The following is a 19,035-nucleotide window of genomic DNA, read 5'->3' on the forward strand; positions in this document are numbered from 1 at the left end:
CTTCAAGGGGCAGACCCTATTCGGGCCTGGTTGAAGGAGATTATTGCTGATTTCACTGGAGGAAAAGGTCATGCCCTTCCTCAGGATAAGTCCAAATCAAGGGCCAAACAGTCTAATTTTCGTGCCTTTCGAAACTTCAAGGCAGGTGCGGCATCAACTTCCTCTAATGCAAAACAAGAGGGAACTTTTGCTCAGTCCAAGACGGTCTGGAGACCTAACCAGACCTGGAACAAAGGTAAGCAGGCCAAAAAGCCTGCTGCTGCCTCTAAGACAGCATGAAGGAACGGCTCCCTATCCGGTAACGGATCTAGTATGGGGCAGACTTTTGCTCTTCGCCCAGGCGTGGGCAAGAGATGTCCAGGATCCCTGGGCGTTGGACTTTATATCCCAGGGATATCTTCTGGACTTCAAGGCTTCCCCCCCAAAAGGGAGATTTCACCTTTCACAATTATCTGCAAACCAGATAAAGAGAGAGGCATTCTTACACTGTGTACAAGACCTCCTAGTTATGGGAGTGAACCATCCAGTTCCAAAGGAGGAACAGCACAGGGATTTTACTCAAATCTGTTTGTGGTTCCCAAAAAAGAGGGAACCTTCAGACCAATCTTGGATCTAAAGATCTTAAACAAATTCCTCAGAGTTCCATCATTCAAGATGGAGACTATTCGTACCATCCTACCTATGATCCAGGAGGGTCAATACATGACTACAGTGGATTTAAAGGATGCTTATCTTCACATTCCGATACACAAAGATCATCATCGGTTTCGCAGGTTTGCCTTCCTAGACAGGCATTACCAGTTTGTAGCTCTTCCCTTTGGGTTAGCTACAGCCCCAAGAATTTTTACGAAGGTTCTGGGGTCGCTTCTGGCGGTCCCAAGGCCGCGGGGCATAGCAGTGGCCCCTTATTTAGACGACATCCTGATTCAGGCGTTTAACTTCCAAATTGCCGAGTCTCATACGGACATAGTGTTGGCATTTCTGAGGTCGCATGGGTGGAAAGTGAACAAGGAAAAGTTCTCTATCCCCCCTCACAAGAGTTTCCTTCCTAGGGACTGATAGATTCGGTAGAAATGAATATTTACCTGACGGAGTCCAGGTTATCATAACTTCTAAATTCCTGCCGTGTTCTTTATTCCATTCCTCGCCCTTCGGTGGCTCAGTGCATGGAAGTAATCGGCTTAATGGTAGCGGCAATGGACATAGTGCCGTTTGCACGCCTACATCTCAGACTGCTGCAACTCTACATGCTAAGTCAGTGGAATGGGGATTACACAGATTTGTCCCCTCTACTAAATCTGGATCAAGAGACCATGGATTCTCTTCTCTGGTGGCTATCTTGGGTCCATCTGTCCAAAGGTATGACCTTTCGCAGGCCAGATTGGACAATTGTAACGACAGATGCTAGCCTTTAGGTTGGGGTGCAGTCTGGAACTCCCTGAAGGCTCAGGGATCGTGGACTCAGGAGGAGTCACTCCTTCCAATAAATATTCTAGAACTGAGAGCGATATTCAATGCTCTTCAGGCTTGGCCTCAGTTAGCAACTCTGAGGTTCATCAGATTTCATTCGGACAACATCACAACTGTGGCTTACATCAACCATCAAGGGGGAACAAGGAGTTCCCTAGCGATGTTAGAAGTCTCAAAGATAATTCGCTGGGCAGAGATTCACTCTTGCCACCTATCAGCTATCCATATCCCGGGTGTAGAGAACTGGGACAAAGATGTCCAGCTCTCCTCACTGGACTCTACCATTGTGGAACAATCTTCTCTTATAAAGGTCCTTTCCTGTATCTGGATCTAAAACCTCTAAATTTAATGGTGTCGAGATTGAATCCCTAGTTCAGCGTCAGAGTTTTCTCTGATTCTGTTCTCAACATCCTTATTCATGCTAGGAAACCTGTAACCAGAAAAACAATGTATTCAAGGTGAGGAAAGTTTATTTTTATTTTTTTTCCTGGTGGGATAAAAACGGTTTTCGTTGGGATTCTTTAAGAATTGTTACATGATGGATTAGACTAAGGTTTGTCAGTCAGTTCTTTTGAAAGGCCAGATTTCTGCTCTTTTTGTGTTGTATTGCAAGAAACTTGTGAAATTGTCAGATGGTCAATCTTTTCTTCAAGCTCTTGTTAGGACTCGGCTAGTGATTAGGACGGTATCACCTCCCTGGAATCTGTTTGGTTTTCATTGTTTTGCAGGTTAATCCCAGCGAACCAATACATGCATCTGGTTTTTCAACTTTTGTCATGAAGTTCTTTGTTTCTTCTGGCTATTTCTTCATGTAGAAGAGTTTCAGAATTATTTTGTGAGGCCCCTTATCTTGTTTTTCACCAAGGTAAGGCAGTGATCAGGACTCAATATTATTTTTACCAAAAGTAGTTTCCTCCCAAATTATTAATTCTGGAGATTGTTTTCCCTTCTTTGTGTCCTGGTTCAAAAAATGCTAAGGAAAGACTTCTACATAATCTGGATGTCCTTAGTTCCTTGGATATTAAACTTTAAATCTCTAATAATGTCAGACGATCTTCAGCCTTCTTAGGTCAGCGTAAAAGTTGTAAGGCAACTGCAATTACCTTGGTGGGAAAATCTCCTCCCCCTTGTATTACTGCTCATTTTGTGTGTACTTTTTCAGTGTTTAAGAATGAGGCTTTTCTTGAACATATTTGCAGAACTGCAACTTTGACTTCTCTTCAAACTTTTTAGATAATTTTGAGGTTTGTGCCTCTTAGGAGGCTGCCTTTGGCAGGAAAGGTCTCCAGGCCAAAGTGGTCAATGATGTGCTTGCCTGTCTTTGTCCTGCTTGTTTTCTGGTATCATGGCCTCCCCCAGCTTAGATATTAAATCTCATATGTCAGGGCTTTCTTATGAATGAAAGAAAACTATTAGCTTAGCTGATAAATTACTTTTTGTCATGGTGGTGAGAGTCCACAAGACCTACTTTTTTTTTTCTTTTTTTTCAATGCTACAGTTCTAGCTATTCACCTAATTTACCTTGCTTTTATCTATCTCTTCCTGCTTTTCTGCTTTGGGAAATGGGTCTAGAAGACAGATATTCCTTGCTGTCTATAAATGATTATTCCACATTTAAAAGTGACCAGTGCAAAGTTGTTAGTTCAAAGTTGTAATTCCACATATATAAGTGACCAGTGCAAAGTTGTTATATTAAACAAATTTTGCTAGTTTATTTGACAAATACAATGTAAAATTAAAATTTAAACAATATAGTTAAACATGGATCCATGTGTTAAAAACATTTGATAGAAGTCTATTTATAAATAACAATCAATAATCGTATTAAAATCACAATAAGTTGACATAAATATTCTGATTAAATTACAGGAATTGAGTGTGTAATATCACCAACCGGTTAGAGTCGTGAGATTGATTAAAAAGTTCCTAGTCTTTTATTTTGTCCTCTTCTTGGAGTGTGAAATAAGTGAAAGCGATGTGAAAAAGATGTGAGGAAAAATATCTATCCAGATAATTAAAAAAAAAATATATATATATATAAAAAATATATAAAAATTAATGTCCAAAAGTGTCTTTGTGCTCTAATTTATATATATTTTTTTTATATATATATATATATATATATATATATATATATATATATATATATATATATATATATTTTTTTTTTAATTTCTTTCATGTAATTAGCAAGAATCCATGAGCTAGTGACGTATGGGATATACATTCCTACCAGGAGGGGCAAAGTTTCCCAAACCTCAAAATGCCTATAAATACACCCCTCACCACACCCACAAATCAGTTTTTACAAACTTTGCCTCCTATGGAGGTGGTGAAGTAAGTTTGTGCTAGATTCTACGTTGATATGCGCTCCGCAGCAGGTTGGAGCCCGGTTTTCCTCTAAGCGTGCAGTGAATGTCAGAGGGATGTGAGGAGAGTATTGCCTATTTGAATTCAATGATCTCCTTCTACGGGGTCTATTTCATAGGTTCTCTGTTATCGGTCGTAGACATTCATCTCTTACCTCCCTTTTCAGATCGACGATATACTCTTATATATACCATTACCTCTACTGATTTTCGTTTCAGTACTGGTTTGGCTTTCTACTACATGTAGATGAGTGTCCTGGGGTAAGTAAGTCTTATTTTCTGTGACACTCTAAGCTATGGTTGGGCACTTTTTTATAAAGTTCTAAATATATGTATTCAAACATTTATTTGCCTTGACTCAGGATGTTCAACGTTCCTTATTTCAGACAGTCAGTTTCATATTTGGGATAATGCATTTGAATCAATCATTTTTTTCTTACCTTAAAATGTGACTTTTTCCCTGTGGGCTGTTAGGCTCGCGGGGGCTGAAAATGCTTCATTTTATTGCGTCATTCTTGGCGCAGACTTTTTTGGTGCAAAAATTTTTCTGTTTCCGGCGTCATACGTGTCGCCGGAAGTTGCGTCATTTTTTGATGTTTTTTTGCGCCAAAAGTGTCGGCGTTCCGGATGTGGCGTCATTTTTGGCGCCAAATAATGTGGGCGTCTTTTTTGGCGCTAAAAAAATATGGGCGTCACTATTGTCTCCACATTATTTAAGTCTCATTATTTGTTGCTTCTGGTTGCTAGAAGCTTGTTCACTGGCATTTTTTCCCATTCCTGAAACTGTCATTTAAGGAATTTGATCAATTTTGCTTTATATGTTGTTTTTTCTATTACATATTGCAAGATGTCCCACATTGACACTGAGTCAGAAGATACTTCTGGAAAATCGCTGCCTGGTGCTGGATCTACCAAGGTTAAGTGTATCTGCTGTAAACTTGTGGTATCTGTTCCTCCAGCTGTTGTTTGTACTGAATGTCATGACAAACTTGTTAATGCAGATAATATTTCCTTTAGTAATGTTACATTACCTGTTGCTGTTCCGTCAACATCTTATATTCAGAGTGTTCCTGATAACATAAGAGATTTTGTTTCTAAATCCATTAAGAAGGCTATGTCTGTTATTCCTCCTTCTAGTAAACGTAAAAAGTCTTTTTAAACTTCTCATTTTTCAGATGAATTTTTAAATGAACATCATCATTCTGATTCTGGTAATGGTTCTTCTGGTTCAGAGGATTCTGTCTCAGAGGTTGATGCTGATAAATCTTCATATTTATTTAAAATGGAATTTATTCGTTCTTTACTTAAAGAAGTCTTAATTGCATTAGAAATAGAGGATTCTGGTCCTCTTGATACTAAATATAAACGTTTAAATAAGGTTTTTAAATCTCCTGTAGTTATTCCAGAAGTTTTTCCTGTCCCTGATGCTATTTCTGAAGTAATTTCCAGGGAATGGAATAATTTGGGTAATTAATTTACTCTTTCTAAACGTTTTAAGCAATTATATCCTGTGCCATCTGACAGATTAGAGTTTTGGGACAAAATCCCTAAGGTTGATGGGGCTGTCTCTACTCTTGCTAAGCGTACTACTATTCCTACGGCAGATGGTACTTCCTTTAAGGATCCTTTAGATAGGAAAATTGAATCCTTTCTAAGAAAAGCTTACTTGTGTTCAGGTAATCTTCTTAGACCTGCTATATCTTTAGCGGATGTTGCTGCAGCTTCAACTTTTTGGTTAGAAGCTTTAGCGCAACAAGTAACAGATCATAATTCTCATAGCATTATTAATCTTCTTCAACATGCTAATAATTTTATTTGTGATGCCATCTTTGATATCATTAGAGTTTATGTCAGGTATATGTCTCTAGCTATTTTAGCTAGAAGAGCTTTATGGCTTAAAACTTGGAATGCTGATATGTCTTCTAAGTCTACTTTGCTTTCCCTTTCTTTCCAGGGTAATAAATTATTTGGTTCTCAGTTGGATTCTATTATCTCAACTGTTACTGGAGGGAAAGGAACTTTTTTACCACAGGATAAAAAATCTAAAGGTAAATTCAGGTCTAATAATCGTTTTCGTTCCTTTCGTCACAATAAGGAACAAAAGCCTGATCCTTCATCCACAGGAGCGGTATCAGTTTGGAAACCATCCCCAGTTTGGAATAAATCCAAGCCTTTTAGAAAACGAAAGTCAGCTCCTAAGTCCACATGAAGGTGCGGCCCTCATTCCAGCTCAGCTGGTAGGGGGCAGATTACGTTTTTTCAAAGAAATTTGGATCAATTCCATTCACAATCTTTGGATTCAGAACATTGTTTCAGAAGGGTACAGAATTGGCTTCAAGATAAGGCCTCCTGCAAAGAGATTTTTTCTTTCCCGTGTCCCAGTAAACCCAGCGAAGACTCGAGCATTTCTGAAATGTGTTTCAGATCTAGAGTTGGCTGGAGTAATTATGCCAGTTCCAGTTCTGGAACAGGGGCTGGGGTTTTATTCAAATCTCTTCATTGTACCAAAGAAGGAGAATTCCTTCAGACCAGTTCTGGATCTAAAAATATTGAATCGTTATGTAAGGATACCAACATTCAAAATGGTAATTGTAAGGACTATCTTGCCTTTTGTTCAGCAAGGGCATTATATGTCCACAATAGATTTACAGGATGCATATCTGCATATTCCGATTCATCCAAATCACTATCAGTTTCTGAGATTCTCTTTCCTAGACAAGCATTACCAGTTTGTGGCTCTACCGTTTGGCCTAGCAACAGCTCCAAGAATTTTTACAAAGGTTCTCGGTGCCCTTCTGTCTGTAATCAGAGAACAGGGTATTGTGGTATTTCCTTATTTGGACGATATCTTGGTACTTGCTCAGTCTTCACATTTAGCAGAATCTCATACGAATCGACTTGTGTTGTTTCTTCAAGATCATGGTTGGAGGATCAATTTACCAAAAAGTTCATTGATTCCTCAGATAAAGGTAACCTTTTTAGGTTTCCAGATAGATTCAGTGTCCATGACTCTGTCTTTGACAGACAAGAGACGTCTGAAATTGATATCAGCTTGTCGAAACCTTCAGTCACAATCATTCCCTTCGGTAGCCTTATGCATGGAAATTCTAGGTCTTATGACTGCTGCATCGGACGCGATCCCCTTTGCTCGTTTTCACATGCGACCTCTTCAGCTCTGTATGCTGAACCAGTGGTGCAGGGATTACACAAGGATATCTCAATTAATATCTTTAAAACCGATTGTACGACACTCTCTGACGTGGTGGACAGATCACCATCGTTTAGTTCAGGGGGCTTCTTTTGTTCTTCCGACCTGGACTGTAATTTCAACAGATGCAAGTCTTACAGGTTGGGGAGCTGTGTGGGGGTCTCTGACAGCACAAGGGGTTTGGGAATCTCAGGAGGTGAGATTACCGATCAATATTTTGGAACTCCGTGCAATTTTCAGAGCTCTTCAGTCATGGCCTCTTCTAAAGAGAGAATCGTTCATTTGTTTTCAGACAGACAATGTCACAACTGTGGCATACATCAATCATCAAGGAGGGACTCACAGTCCTCTGGCTATGAAAGAAGTATCTCGAATTCTGGTATGGGCGGAATCCAGCTCCTGTCTAGTTTCTGCGGTTCATATCCCAGGTATAGACAATTGGGAAGCGGATTATCTCAGTCGCCAAACGTTACATCCGGGCGAATGGTCTCTTCACCCAGAGGTATTTCTTCAGATTGTTCAAATGTGTGGGGACTTCCAGAAATAGATCTGATGGCCTCTCATCTAAACAAGAAACTTCCCAGGTATCTGTCCAGATCCAGGGATCCTCAAGCGGAAGCAGTGGATGCATTGTCACTTCCTTGGAAGTATCATCCTGCCTATATCTTTCCGCCTCTAGTTCTTCTTCCAAGAGTAATCTCCAAGATTCTGAAGGAATGCTCGTTTGTTCTGCTGGTAGCTCCAGCATGGCCTCACAGGTTTTGGTATGCGGATCTTGTCCGGATGGCCTCTTGCCAACCGTGGACTCTTCCGTTAAGACCAGACCTTCTGTCGCAAGGTCCTTTTTTCCATCAGGATCTCAAATCCTTAAATTTAAAGGTATGGAGATTGAACGCTTGATTCTTAGTCAAAGAGGTTTCTCTGACTCTGTGATTAATACTATGTTACAGGCTCGTAAATCCGTATCTAGAGAGATATATTATAGAGTCTGGAAGACTTATATTTCTTGGTGTCTTTCTCATTATTTTTCCTGTCATTCTTTTAGAATTCCGAGAATTTTACAGTTTCTTCAGGATGGTTTGGATAAAGGTTTGTCTGCAAGTTCCTTGAAATGACAAATCTCTGGTCTTTCTGTTCTTTTTCACAGAAAGATTGCTAATTTTCCTGATATTCATTGTTTTGTACAAGCTTTGGTTCGTATAAAACCTGTCATTAAGTCAATTTCTCCTCCTTGGAGTTTGAATTTGGTTCTGGGGGCTCTTCAAGCTCCTCCGTTTGAACCTATGCATTCATTGGACATTAAATTACTTTCTTGGAAAGTTTTGTTCCTTTTGGCCATCTCTTCTGCCAGAAGAGTTTCTGAATTATCTGCTCTTTCTTGTGAGTCTCCTTTTCTGATTTTTCACCAGGATAAGGCGGTGTTGCGAACTTCTTTTAAATTTTTACCTAAGGTTGTGAATTCTAACAACATTAGTAGAGAAATTGTGGTTCCTTCATTATGTCCTAATCCTAAGAATTCTAAGGAGAAATCATTGCATTCTTTGGATGTAGTTAGAGCTTTGAAATATTATGTTGAAGCTACTAAGAATTTCCGAAAGACTTCTAGTCTATTTGTTATCTTTTCCGGTTCTAGGAAAGGTCAGATGGCCTCTGCCATTTCTTTGGCATCTTGGTTGAAATCTTTAATTCATCATGCTTATGTCGAGTCGGGTAAAACTCCGCCTCAAAGGGTTACAGCTCATTCTACAAGGTCAGTTTCTACTTCCTGGGCATTTAGGAATGAAGCTTCGGTTGATCAGATTTGCAAAGCAGCAACTTGGTCTTCTTTGCATACTTTTACTAAATTCTACCATTTTGATGTGTTTTCTTCTTCTGAAGCAGTTTTTGGTAGAAAAGTACTTCAGGCAGCTGTTTGTTTCTTCTGCTTATAATTTTAGTTTTTTTCATTATAAGATTTAAACTTTATTTTGGGTGTGGATTATTTTCAGCGGCATTGGCTGTCTTTATTTTATCCCTCCCTCTCTAGTGACTCTTGCATGGAAGATCCACATCTTGGGTAGTCATTATCCCATACGTCACTAGCTCATGGACTCTTGCTAATTACATCAAAGAAAACATAATTTATGTAAGAACTTACCTGATAAATTCATTTTTTTCATATTAGCAAGAGTCCATGAGGCCCACCCTTTTTGTGGTGGTTATGATTTTTTTGTATAAAGCACAATTATTCCAATTCCTTATTTTTTATGCTTTCGCACTTTTTTCTTATCACCCCACTTCTTTGCTATTCGTTAAACTGATTTGTGGGTGTGGTGAGGGGTGTATTTATAGGCATTTTGAGGTTTGGGAAACTTTGCCCCTCCTGGTAGGAATGTATATCCCATACGTCACTAGCTCATGGACTCTTGCTAATATGAAAGAAATGAATTTATCAGGTAAGTTCTTACATAAATTATGTTTTTTCAATTATCTGGATAGATATTTTTCATCACATCTTTTTCACATCGCTTTCACTTATTTCACACTCCAAGAAGAGGACAAAATAAAAGAATAGGAACTCTTTAATCAATCTCACGACTCTAACCGGTTGGTGATATTACACACTCAATTCCTGTAATTTTATCAGAATATTTATGTCAACTTATTGTGATTTTAATACGATTATTGATTATTTATAAATAGACTTCTATCAAATATTTTTTAACACATGGATCCATGTTTAACTATATTGTTTAAATTTTAATTTTACATTGTATTTGTCAAATAAACTAGCAAAATTTGTTTAATATAACAACTTTGCACTGGTCACTTATATATGTGGAATTACAACTTTGAACTGGTCACTTATATATGTGGAATCATCATTTATAGACAGCTAGGAATATCTGTCTTCTAGACCCATTTCCCATATCCTTTAGTTAGGCGCTTTTTGATATCCAACTACTACTATACATTATTATCAGGGGCAGCTAGGTACCCCGTTATCTTAAAGCTTCTTTGGGAACAGTATGAGCGCTGTGAGATAATATCCAAAACAATTGCTTTTCTGTATTCTCCTTTTTCTTGGCTATACATAGACTGAAGTGAACATGTGAGAGGGATTAAAAGCTCTTGGTATTTTGGGTATATTTTGCCTGCCTCTTGGTGGACTGGAGTTTAATCTCATTTGTCAAGGTTTGTAGACTCTCACTACCATGAAAGAAATGTAACTTATCATTTAAGTATACATTTAAAGAAGTGGTAGGAGGAGAACTTAACCTCTCAGAGGGTAGGCGTGAAAGAGCAATCTTAGCTTATTTATAAGGGTTTTTTCTTCAGTTGCTTGTAAAACAGTGGAATCTTATCAGCTACTTGCCTAAGTACATTATTCCTTTAGCCCTTTTCATGCTTTCTATAGATTTAATATGCATAATTCTTGCTTTTAAAATTGCTTATAATGTGTGAATGTAAATTTTGATGCAAAGTGCCCAGTTTTTAAAAAATTCCATTAAAAAGAGGGGCACTTTAATTCATCAAAATTTACATTTCACTTGTTTTGTGAAAAAAAACTTACCTTTTAAACTTGACAGCCGATCCTGCTTCCTCCACTCGTTGCAAAGCCTCTTCCTGGGTCTAAAATGAGGAATCCGGCTTCCTCCAATCACGGCGTTGAATCAGACACTGATTCCCCGGGGGGGGGGGGGGGGGGGGCCGTGATTGGAGGATGACCTATCCATCATTTCTGACGTCAGAAATGGCTTGCGACGACCGGGGGACTTACTTTAAAATGTATGTATTTTTTCACAAGGAGTGAAATGTAAATTTTGTTGAATTAAAGTGCCCCTGTTTTTAATCGAATTTTTAAAAACCGGGCAGTTTAGCATCAAAATTTACATTCACTTTAATGCCTCATTGTACTTCCTTTAAATTATTTATATATGTATGTGTATGTATGGCTCTTTCATGTGCATGATAGACATTTCTCTGTCCATTTAAGAAGTGAAATCTTAATCATGTGGGATATTGGTTTACAAAAGCTTTCCAATATATTTTGTAGATGTTAAAGGGACATAATACCCAAATGTTTAAACACTTGAAAGTGATGCAGCATAGCTGTAAAAAGCTGACTAGAAAATATCACCTAAACATCTCCATGTAAAAAAGAAAGATATTTTACCTCAAAAGTTTCTTTGTAGCCACATCCCATTGTAAAGGACTTCTAAGCAGCAAATCAGTATGCCTGTCCTGGGACAGCGGAAGGAGCGAGCTTTCGTGCACACATCTTATTTCCCTATTCAGTGTAAGGAAGTTTACAATGAAATCTCATGTGAGTTAACTGAAATCTCATGAGATCCCACTAAAGCAGTTCATGACCTCAGCACTGTTGATGCTGATTGGCTGCTGTTCATTTCTTCATTTTTTATTTTTTTTTACCTGCAGCTGAGCAGCAGTTGAGTATAACTTTTTACACAGAACTTAGTCTGCTGAGATGAGATGCTCAGGTGATATTTTCCTGTCAGCTTTTTACAGTTATACTGCATCAGTTTCAAGTGATTTAGCATATCAGTATTATGTCCCTTTAAGTCAGAATACTGTTAAATAGAATAGGCTGAAACTTTGAAATTAAGTGGAATTACAAAGTAGTTATACTTTTAGAAAACATTTTTTTTTTTTTTTTTTTATCACATCTGATTTTAATGGGTAGGAATTTAAACAGCAAACTGTCTTGTAAATGTTTTTCAAATGTAGCTTTAATACTAAAAATGTGTTTGTTTCTTAATAGGTGCAACAAATAGATCGGGTAGTTGAAGTTGTTGAAGAAACAATCAAAGGTAAGTGCTGGCAATGTTTTAACAGGTTTATTTTTTATTTCTTACACTTTCTAACTCTGGATGTATAACCTACATACATTTTCCCCAGATGCATCCTAATTGTACTGTTATTTGCTGCAATTTCCTGTGTATCCCATAATCAGGATCTAAAGATTACCTTTCTGAATTTCCATCTCCCTTAACCTCTGAAAACATTCTTATCATCGTTTCATGTGTTTTATGGCTATCCTGTGTGGTTATGAGAGAAGCAAATCATTTCATACTTTTTTTTGTAGTGCATAATTCACATGTAGTTTTCCTGTGCTGCTTCTGTTACATTTCTTTCTAATAACATGGTGAGTCCACGGATCATCTTTACTTACTGTTAAGAATATCACTCCTGGCCAGCAGGAGGAGGCAAAGAGCGCCACAGCAAAGCTGTTAAGTATCCCTTCCCACAAACCCTAGTCATTCTCTTTGCCTGCGTTGCAAGGAGGTGGAGAAGTTTTCGGTGTCTAAGAAGTTCTACAATCAAGATTTTATTATTTTAAAGCAGAGTAGGTTTGCTCTGATCTTTCTGGGGTCTAGCCTGGTCCACGTCAGTCTCTTTAGTAGGGCAGTGGTGGCTTTTAAGCAATTGAGAACTTGTGAGGTACAATCCTCACTGCACTTTCTCAATCAATTTTGCTGCCCTGAGTAAGCTTACTCGGTGCTTTCCTTTTCCACAGGTCCATGTGAGGAGCATCACCCTCTCAAACCAGGTGAGCTGTCCTGCTGCCGGACAGACTGATTTTCAGGTAAATGCCATGTTTGATTTTTCTTTAAACGTAAGGAAAATCTGGCACTTGAGCAGCTAGCTCCAGTTACACATTAAGGGGACATTTTATTATTGATCCTATTAAAGATTGATAGTTGGCAGTTTGCAGACACTGTGGGACATTTCTTTAATGTTATTGGTGGCTTAGTTTGTGTCGTTAGCTCGGTTGAGATCAGGACAGGACTTTTGCGTGATTTGTGGGCCGTTTTTGGTATACAGATCCTGGTAAACTGCAGATCTTTTAGTAAGGCCATATTTCCATCGGAACTTTGTTTCTGACCGCCGGGACGGCCCCAGATTAAAACAGGGGCGAGTCCTTTCAGAGGCGCCTGTTTTTTGGAGCGCTTTTTGTTTCTCTCTGAACAGAAAGTAGAAGTGCATTCATCTTCTGGGTTTTAACGCTATAGACGGCCTCAGACGATGGAGTTCAGTCAGATCAGTTGAGTGGTGGAAATGTTCCCAGGCAGCAGGACTGGAAGGCACCTCAGTAAAGCTACTGAGGTGTAAAGGGTTGCCTGTGGAATTTGCAGTATATCTGCTTCATTTGTTAATACATATTTAAAGGCACAGTATCATTTTTACCAGTTAGCTTTTAACCCCTTAACGACCAACGACGTATGGGATACGTCCTGCAAAAAAATGCAGTTAATGACCAAGGACGTACCCCATATGTCGTTGGTCTTTGAAAGCAGTGGAAGCGATCCTGATAGCTTCCAGCTGCTTTCATGTTATTGCAGTGATGCCTCAATATTGAGGCATCCTGCAATAACTGTTTTTAGCCATCCGATGCAGAGAGAGCCACTCTGTGGCCCTCTCTGCATCGGCTATTGATGGCCGTTATCGTTGGTGGGTGGGAGCTCATCCAGGGAGGCGGGTGGGCAGTCATTGGTGGAGGAGGGGGGAGGGATCTAGTGCGTGCACGGGCACGTGCACGAGAGCCGTGCACGCGCGCGCACGTGAGGTCTATGAAAACAGCATCAATATGCTGTATACCTGGAGGGTGGGAGAGAGGACTGGGGAGGGTGGGATTTTAAAATCAAGGCATCTGGGAGAGGGTGAGGGGTTGGATGTTAAGGGGGGGCCAGCTACACTACAGAAATAAATAAAATATTTAATAAAATAAAAAAATACATTATTATTTTTCAAACTGGGTACTGGCAGACAGCTGCCAGTACCCAATATGGTGCCCAATAAAGGCGGGGGGGGGGGGGGTTAAAGAGCTGTTTGGGGGGGATCAGGGAGGTTGGGGGCTAAGGGGGGTCCTACACAGCAGAAGAATTATTTTTTTTTTTTTTTTAAAAACTAAAAAACCCCAAAAAACTTTTATTTTAGTACTGGCAGACTTTCTGCCAGTACTTAAGATGGCGGGGACAATTGTGGGGTGGGGGAGGGAAGGGAGCTGTTTGGGAGGGATCAGGGGGTGGGATGTGTCAGGTGGGAGGCTGATCTCTACACTAAAGCTAAAATTAACCCTGCAAGCTCCCTACAAGCTACCTAATTAACTCCTTCACTGCTAGACATAATATACGTGTGATGCGCAGCGGCATTTAGCGACCTTCTAACTACCAAAAAGCAACGCCAAAGCCATATATGTCTGCTATTTCTGAACAAAGGGGATCCCAGAGAAGCATTTACAACAATTTGTGCCATAATTGCACAAGCTGTTTGTAAATAATTTCAGTGAGAAACCTAAAATTATTAAATATTTAAAGTTTTTTTTAATTTGATCGCATTTGGCGGTGAAATGGTGGCATGAAATATACCAAAATGGGCCTAGATCAATACTTGGGGTTGTTTACTACACTACACTAAAGCTAAAATTAACCCTACAAGCTCCCTACATGCTCCCTAATTAACCCCTTCACTGCTGCGCATAATACACGTGTGGTGCGCAGTGGCATTTAGCGGCCTTCTAATTACCAAAAAGCAACGTAAAAGCCATATATGTCTGCTATTTCTGAACAAAGGGGATCCCAGAGAAGCATTTAAAACCATTTGTGCAATAATTGCGCAAGCTGTTTGTAAATAATTTCAGTGAGAAACCTAAAGTTTGTGAAAAAATTTGTGAAAAAGTGAACTTTTTTTTTTATTTGATCGCATTTGGCGGTGAAATGGTGGCATGAAATATACCAAAATGGGCCTAGATCAATACTTGGGGTTGTTTACTACACTAAAGCTAAAATTAACCCTACAAGCTCCCTACATGCTCCCTAATTAACCCCTTCACTGCTGCGCATAATACACGTGTGGTGCGCAGTGGCATTTAGCGGCCTTCTAATTACCAAAAAGCAACGTAAAAGCCATATATGTCTGCTATTTCTGAACAAAGGGGATCCCAGAGAAGCATTTAAAACCATTTGTGCAATAATTGCACAAGCTGTTTGTAAATAATTTCAGTGAGAAACCTAAAGTTTGTGAAACAATTTGTGAAAAAGTGAACATTTTTTTTTATTTGATCGCATTTGGCGGTGAAATGGTGGCATGAAATATACCAAAATGGGCCTAGATCAATACTTTGGGATGTCTTCTAAAAATATATATATACATGTTAAAGGATATTCAGGGATTCCTGACAGATATCAGTGTCCCAATGTAACTAGCGCTAATTTTGAAAAAAAGTGGTTTGGAAATAGCAAAGTTCTACTTTTATTTAGTGCCCTATAACTTGCAAAAAAAGCAAAGAACATGTAAACATTGGGTATTTCTAAACTCAGGACAAAATTTAGAAACTATTTAGCATGGGTGTTTTTTGGTGGTTGTAGATGTGCAACAGATTTTGGGGGTCAAAGTTTGAAAAAATTGTTTTTTTTCCATTTTTTCCTCATATTTTATAATTTTTTAATAGTAAATTATAAGATATGATGAAAATAATGGTATCTTTAGAAAGTCCATTTAATGGCGAGACAAACGGTATATAATATGTGTGGGTACAGTAAATGAGTAAGAGGAAAATTACAGCTAAACACAAACACCGCAGAAATGTAAAAATAGCCTTGGTCCCAAACGGTCAACAAATGGAAAAGTGCTCTGATCACTAAGGGGTTAAGGGTAAAATAAAAGCAGTTTTTTTTTTTTAGTTTCTTTTTTGGGGTTTTGTTTTGTTACAAGATGGATCAAGAGGCTTTGCAGATTGTTGCATGCAAACTGTTTTGATTCCCAGGTGGAACCACCAGTACCATTTTGCTCTTCTTGCTTTGAGAGAACTTTCTGTTAATGGGATATACTTTTTGATCATGAGCCACCATTAGCTAAGGCAGATGCTGTTTAGGTGTCTCCTGTACCAGATATGCCGCAACTTTCCCCTCAAGCGTCCCAATCTTTTTCTACACATGCAGCGCCCTGCGTTTCCTCTCACAATCCGGTAGGATTTTCTTTGCAAGGCATTGCTACCCAGGTATCCTCTGCGGTATCTGAGGCGCTGTGTGCTTTTCCCATACTTCAGGGAAAGCGCAAGAGGAAGTTTAAAGAATCAGAGAGTAAGGTTTCTGATTAGGTTTTTGCTAGCCAAGTCTCCCTTTCTCAAAAATCTGAGAAGGAAGACACTTTGGTAGCGTCTAAGGGTGAATTCTCAGACTCTGACAATATAATTCCTTCTTCTGATGCTGAAGTTGTATCCTTCAGGTTTGAGCTGGAACACCTCCGTCTGTTGCTTAAGGAGGTTTTAGCTACTTTGGATGACGACACGACTGTCATAGTCAATCTTAACAAGTCTAGTAAACTAAACAAGTATTTTGATGTTCCCTCCGCGGTGGAGGTTTTCCCTGTACCAGACTGTGCTACAGAGATTATTGCATAGGAGTGGGAGAGACCTGGAATTCCTTTTTCTCCGTCTCTAATTTTCAAGAAAACGTTTCCAATAGCTGACTCTATTAAAGAGTTGTGGCAGATGGTTCCTAAAGTGGAAGGAGCGATTTCTACTTTAGCCAAGAGGACCACTATTCCCATTGAGGATAGTTGCTCCTTTAAGGATCCTATGGATAAGAAATTGGAGGCCTTGCTAAAGAAGATGTATGTTCACCAGTGTCTGCAATGGCAGCTTGCGGTGTGTATTGTCACTGTCACCAGCTCGGCAGCCTACTGGTTTGATGCGTTGTCTGATTCTATTCAGACAGATACGCCTCTTGAGGAGATCCAGGATACGATTAACTAAAACAAATCCTATAGCTGATAATGGCCCATTTAGAGATCTCATGGAATTATGGTTTCTGTGTGTTAGCTTACCTACAGGAAGCTCTTCTGATAGGCATCTGGTCACATGCTTTATGGATGAAGCTTTAAAGAAACAGTCAACACCCAAATTGTTATTGTTTTAAAAGATAGATAATGCCTTTACTACCCTTTCCCCAGCTTTGTACAACCCACATTGTTATATTATACTTTATAACATTTAAGCTTCTAAATGAATGTCTGTTTCTAAACCACTACAGACAGCCTCTTATCACATGCTTTTTCATTTGCCTTTCACAGCAGGACACTGCTAGTTCATGTGGGCCATACTAGATAACATCGTGCTCATGCCCATGAAGTTGTGCACAACACAGCACTAATTAGCTAAAAGTCAATAGCTAATGAATAAAAAGTCATATGATCAGGGGGCTGTCAGAAGAGGCTTAGATATAAGGTAATAACAGAGGTAAAAAGTATTTTAATATAACCATGTTGGCTGTGCAAAACTGGGGATTGGGTAATAAAGGGATTATCTATCTTTTTAAACAATAACAAATTTGGAGTTGACTGTACCTTTTTAACCCCTTAAGGACAAGTCAATTTTTCAGTTTCTTTCCCTGAAGGACCAAGGCTATTTTTACATTTCTGCGGTGTTTGTGTTTAGCTGTAATTTTCCTCTTTCTCATTTACTGTACCCACACATATTATATACCGTTTTTCTCGCCATTAAATGGACTTTCTAAAGATACCATTATTTTCATAATATCTTATAATTTACTATAACATTTTTTATAAAATATGAGGAAATAATAAAAAAACACACTTTTTCTAACTTTGACCCCCAAAATCTGTTACACATCTACAACCACCAAAAAACACCCATGCTAAATAGTTTATAAATTGTGTCCTGAGTTTAGAAATACCCAATGTTTACATGTTTGCTTTTTTTGCAAGTTATACAAGGGCAATAATACAAGTAGCACTTTGCTATTTCCAAACCACTTTTTTTCAAAATTAGCGCTAGTTACATTGGGACACTGATATCTTTCAGGAATCCCTGAATATCCCTTGACATGTATATGCTTTTTTTTAGAAGACAACCCAAAGTATTGATCTAGGCCCATTTTGGTATATTTCATGCCACCATTTCACCGCCAAATGTGATCAAATAAAAAAAATTGTTCACTTTTTCACAAATTTTTTCACAAACTTTAGGTTTCTCACTGCAATTATTTACAAACAACTTGTGCAATTATGGCATAAATGGTTGTAAATGCTTCTCTGGGATCCCCTTTGTTCAGAAATAGCAGACATATATGGCTTTGGCATTGCTTTTTGGTAATTAGAAGGCCGCTAAATGCCACTGCGCATCACACGTGTATTATACCCAGCAGTGAAGGGGTTAATTAGAGAGCATGTAGGGAGCTTCTAGGGTTAATTATAGTGTAGTGAAGTAGACAACCCCAAGTATTGATCTAGGCCCATCTTGGTAAATTTCATGCTACCATTTCAGTGCTAAATGCGATCAAATAAAAAAAAAAACATACATTTTTTACCAATTTTAGGTTGCTCACTGAAATTATTTACAAACAACTTTTGCAATTATGGCATTAATGATTGTAAATGCTTCTCTGGGAACCCCTTTGTTCAGAAATAGCAGACATATATGGCTTTGGCGTTGCTTTTTTGTAATTATAAGGCAGCTAAATGCCGCTGCGCACCACACATGTATTATGCCCAGCAGTGCAGGGGTTAATTCGGTAGCTTGTAGGGAGCTTGCAGGGTTTAGCTTTAGCGTAGAGATCAGCCTCCCACCTGACACATCACACCCCCTGATCTCTCCCAAATAGCTCTCTTCCCTCCCCCATCCCACAATTGTCCCCGCCATCTTAAGTACTGGCAGAAAGTCTGCCAGTACTAAAATAAAAGGTATATTTCATTTTTTATTTTTTATAGCATATTTAAATATGCTGCTGTGTAGGATCCCCCCCTTAGCCCCCAACCTCCCTGATCCCCCCCCCCAAACAGCTCTCTAACCCTCCCCCTCTACCTTACTGGGAGCCATCTTGCTGTCTGCCAGTACCCAGTTTAGAATTAAAAAAAAAAAAAAATTCCTGTAGTGTAGCTCCCCCCCCCATAGACCAACCCCCATCCCCTCCCAGATCCCTTAGATCATTTTGTGTTGCTTCCCCCCCCCTTTCTCCCACTTATTGA

The 19,035-nt window shown here is 39.0% G+C and overlaps 1 protein-coding gene across 1 annotated transcript in view; it reads left to right on the forward strand.

Annotated features, from left to right (window-relative positions):
* CDKAL1 (CDK5 regulatory subunit associated protein 1 like 1) overlaps positions 1-19,035 on the forward strand; it is a 2,417,072-nt gene that overhangs the window by 801,682 nt on the left and 1,596,355 nt on the right. The window contains exon 7 of the mRNA XM_053714792.1: positions 11,810-11,858. Within this exon, the coding sequence (XP_053570767.1) occupies positions 11,810-11,858 (49 nt within the window). The remainder of the gene's footprint in view (positions 1-11,809; positions 11,859-19,035) is intronic.

This window comes from Bombina bombina, chromosome 5, assembly GCF_027579735.1.
Source record: "Bombina bombina isolate aBomBom1 chromosome 5, aBomBom1.pri, whole genome shotgun sequence".
Taxonomy (NCBI): domain Eukaryota; kingdom Metazoa; phylum Chordata; class Amphibia; order Anura; family Bombinatoridae; genus Bombina; species Bombina bombina.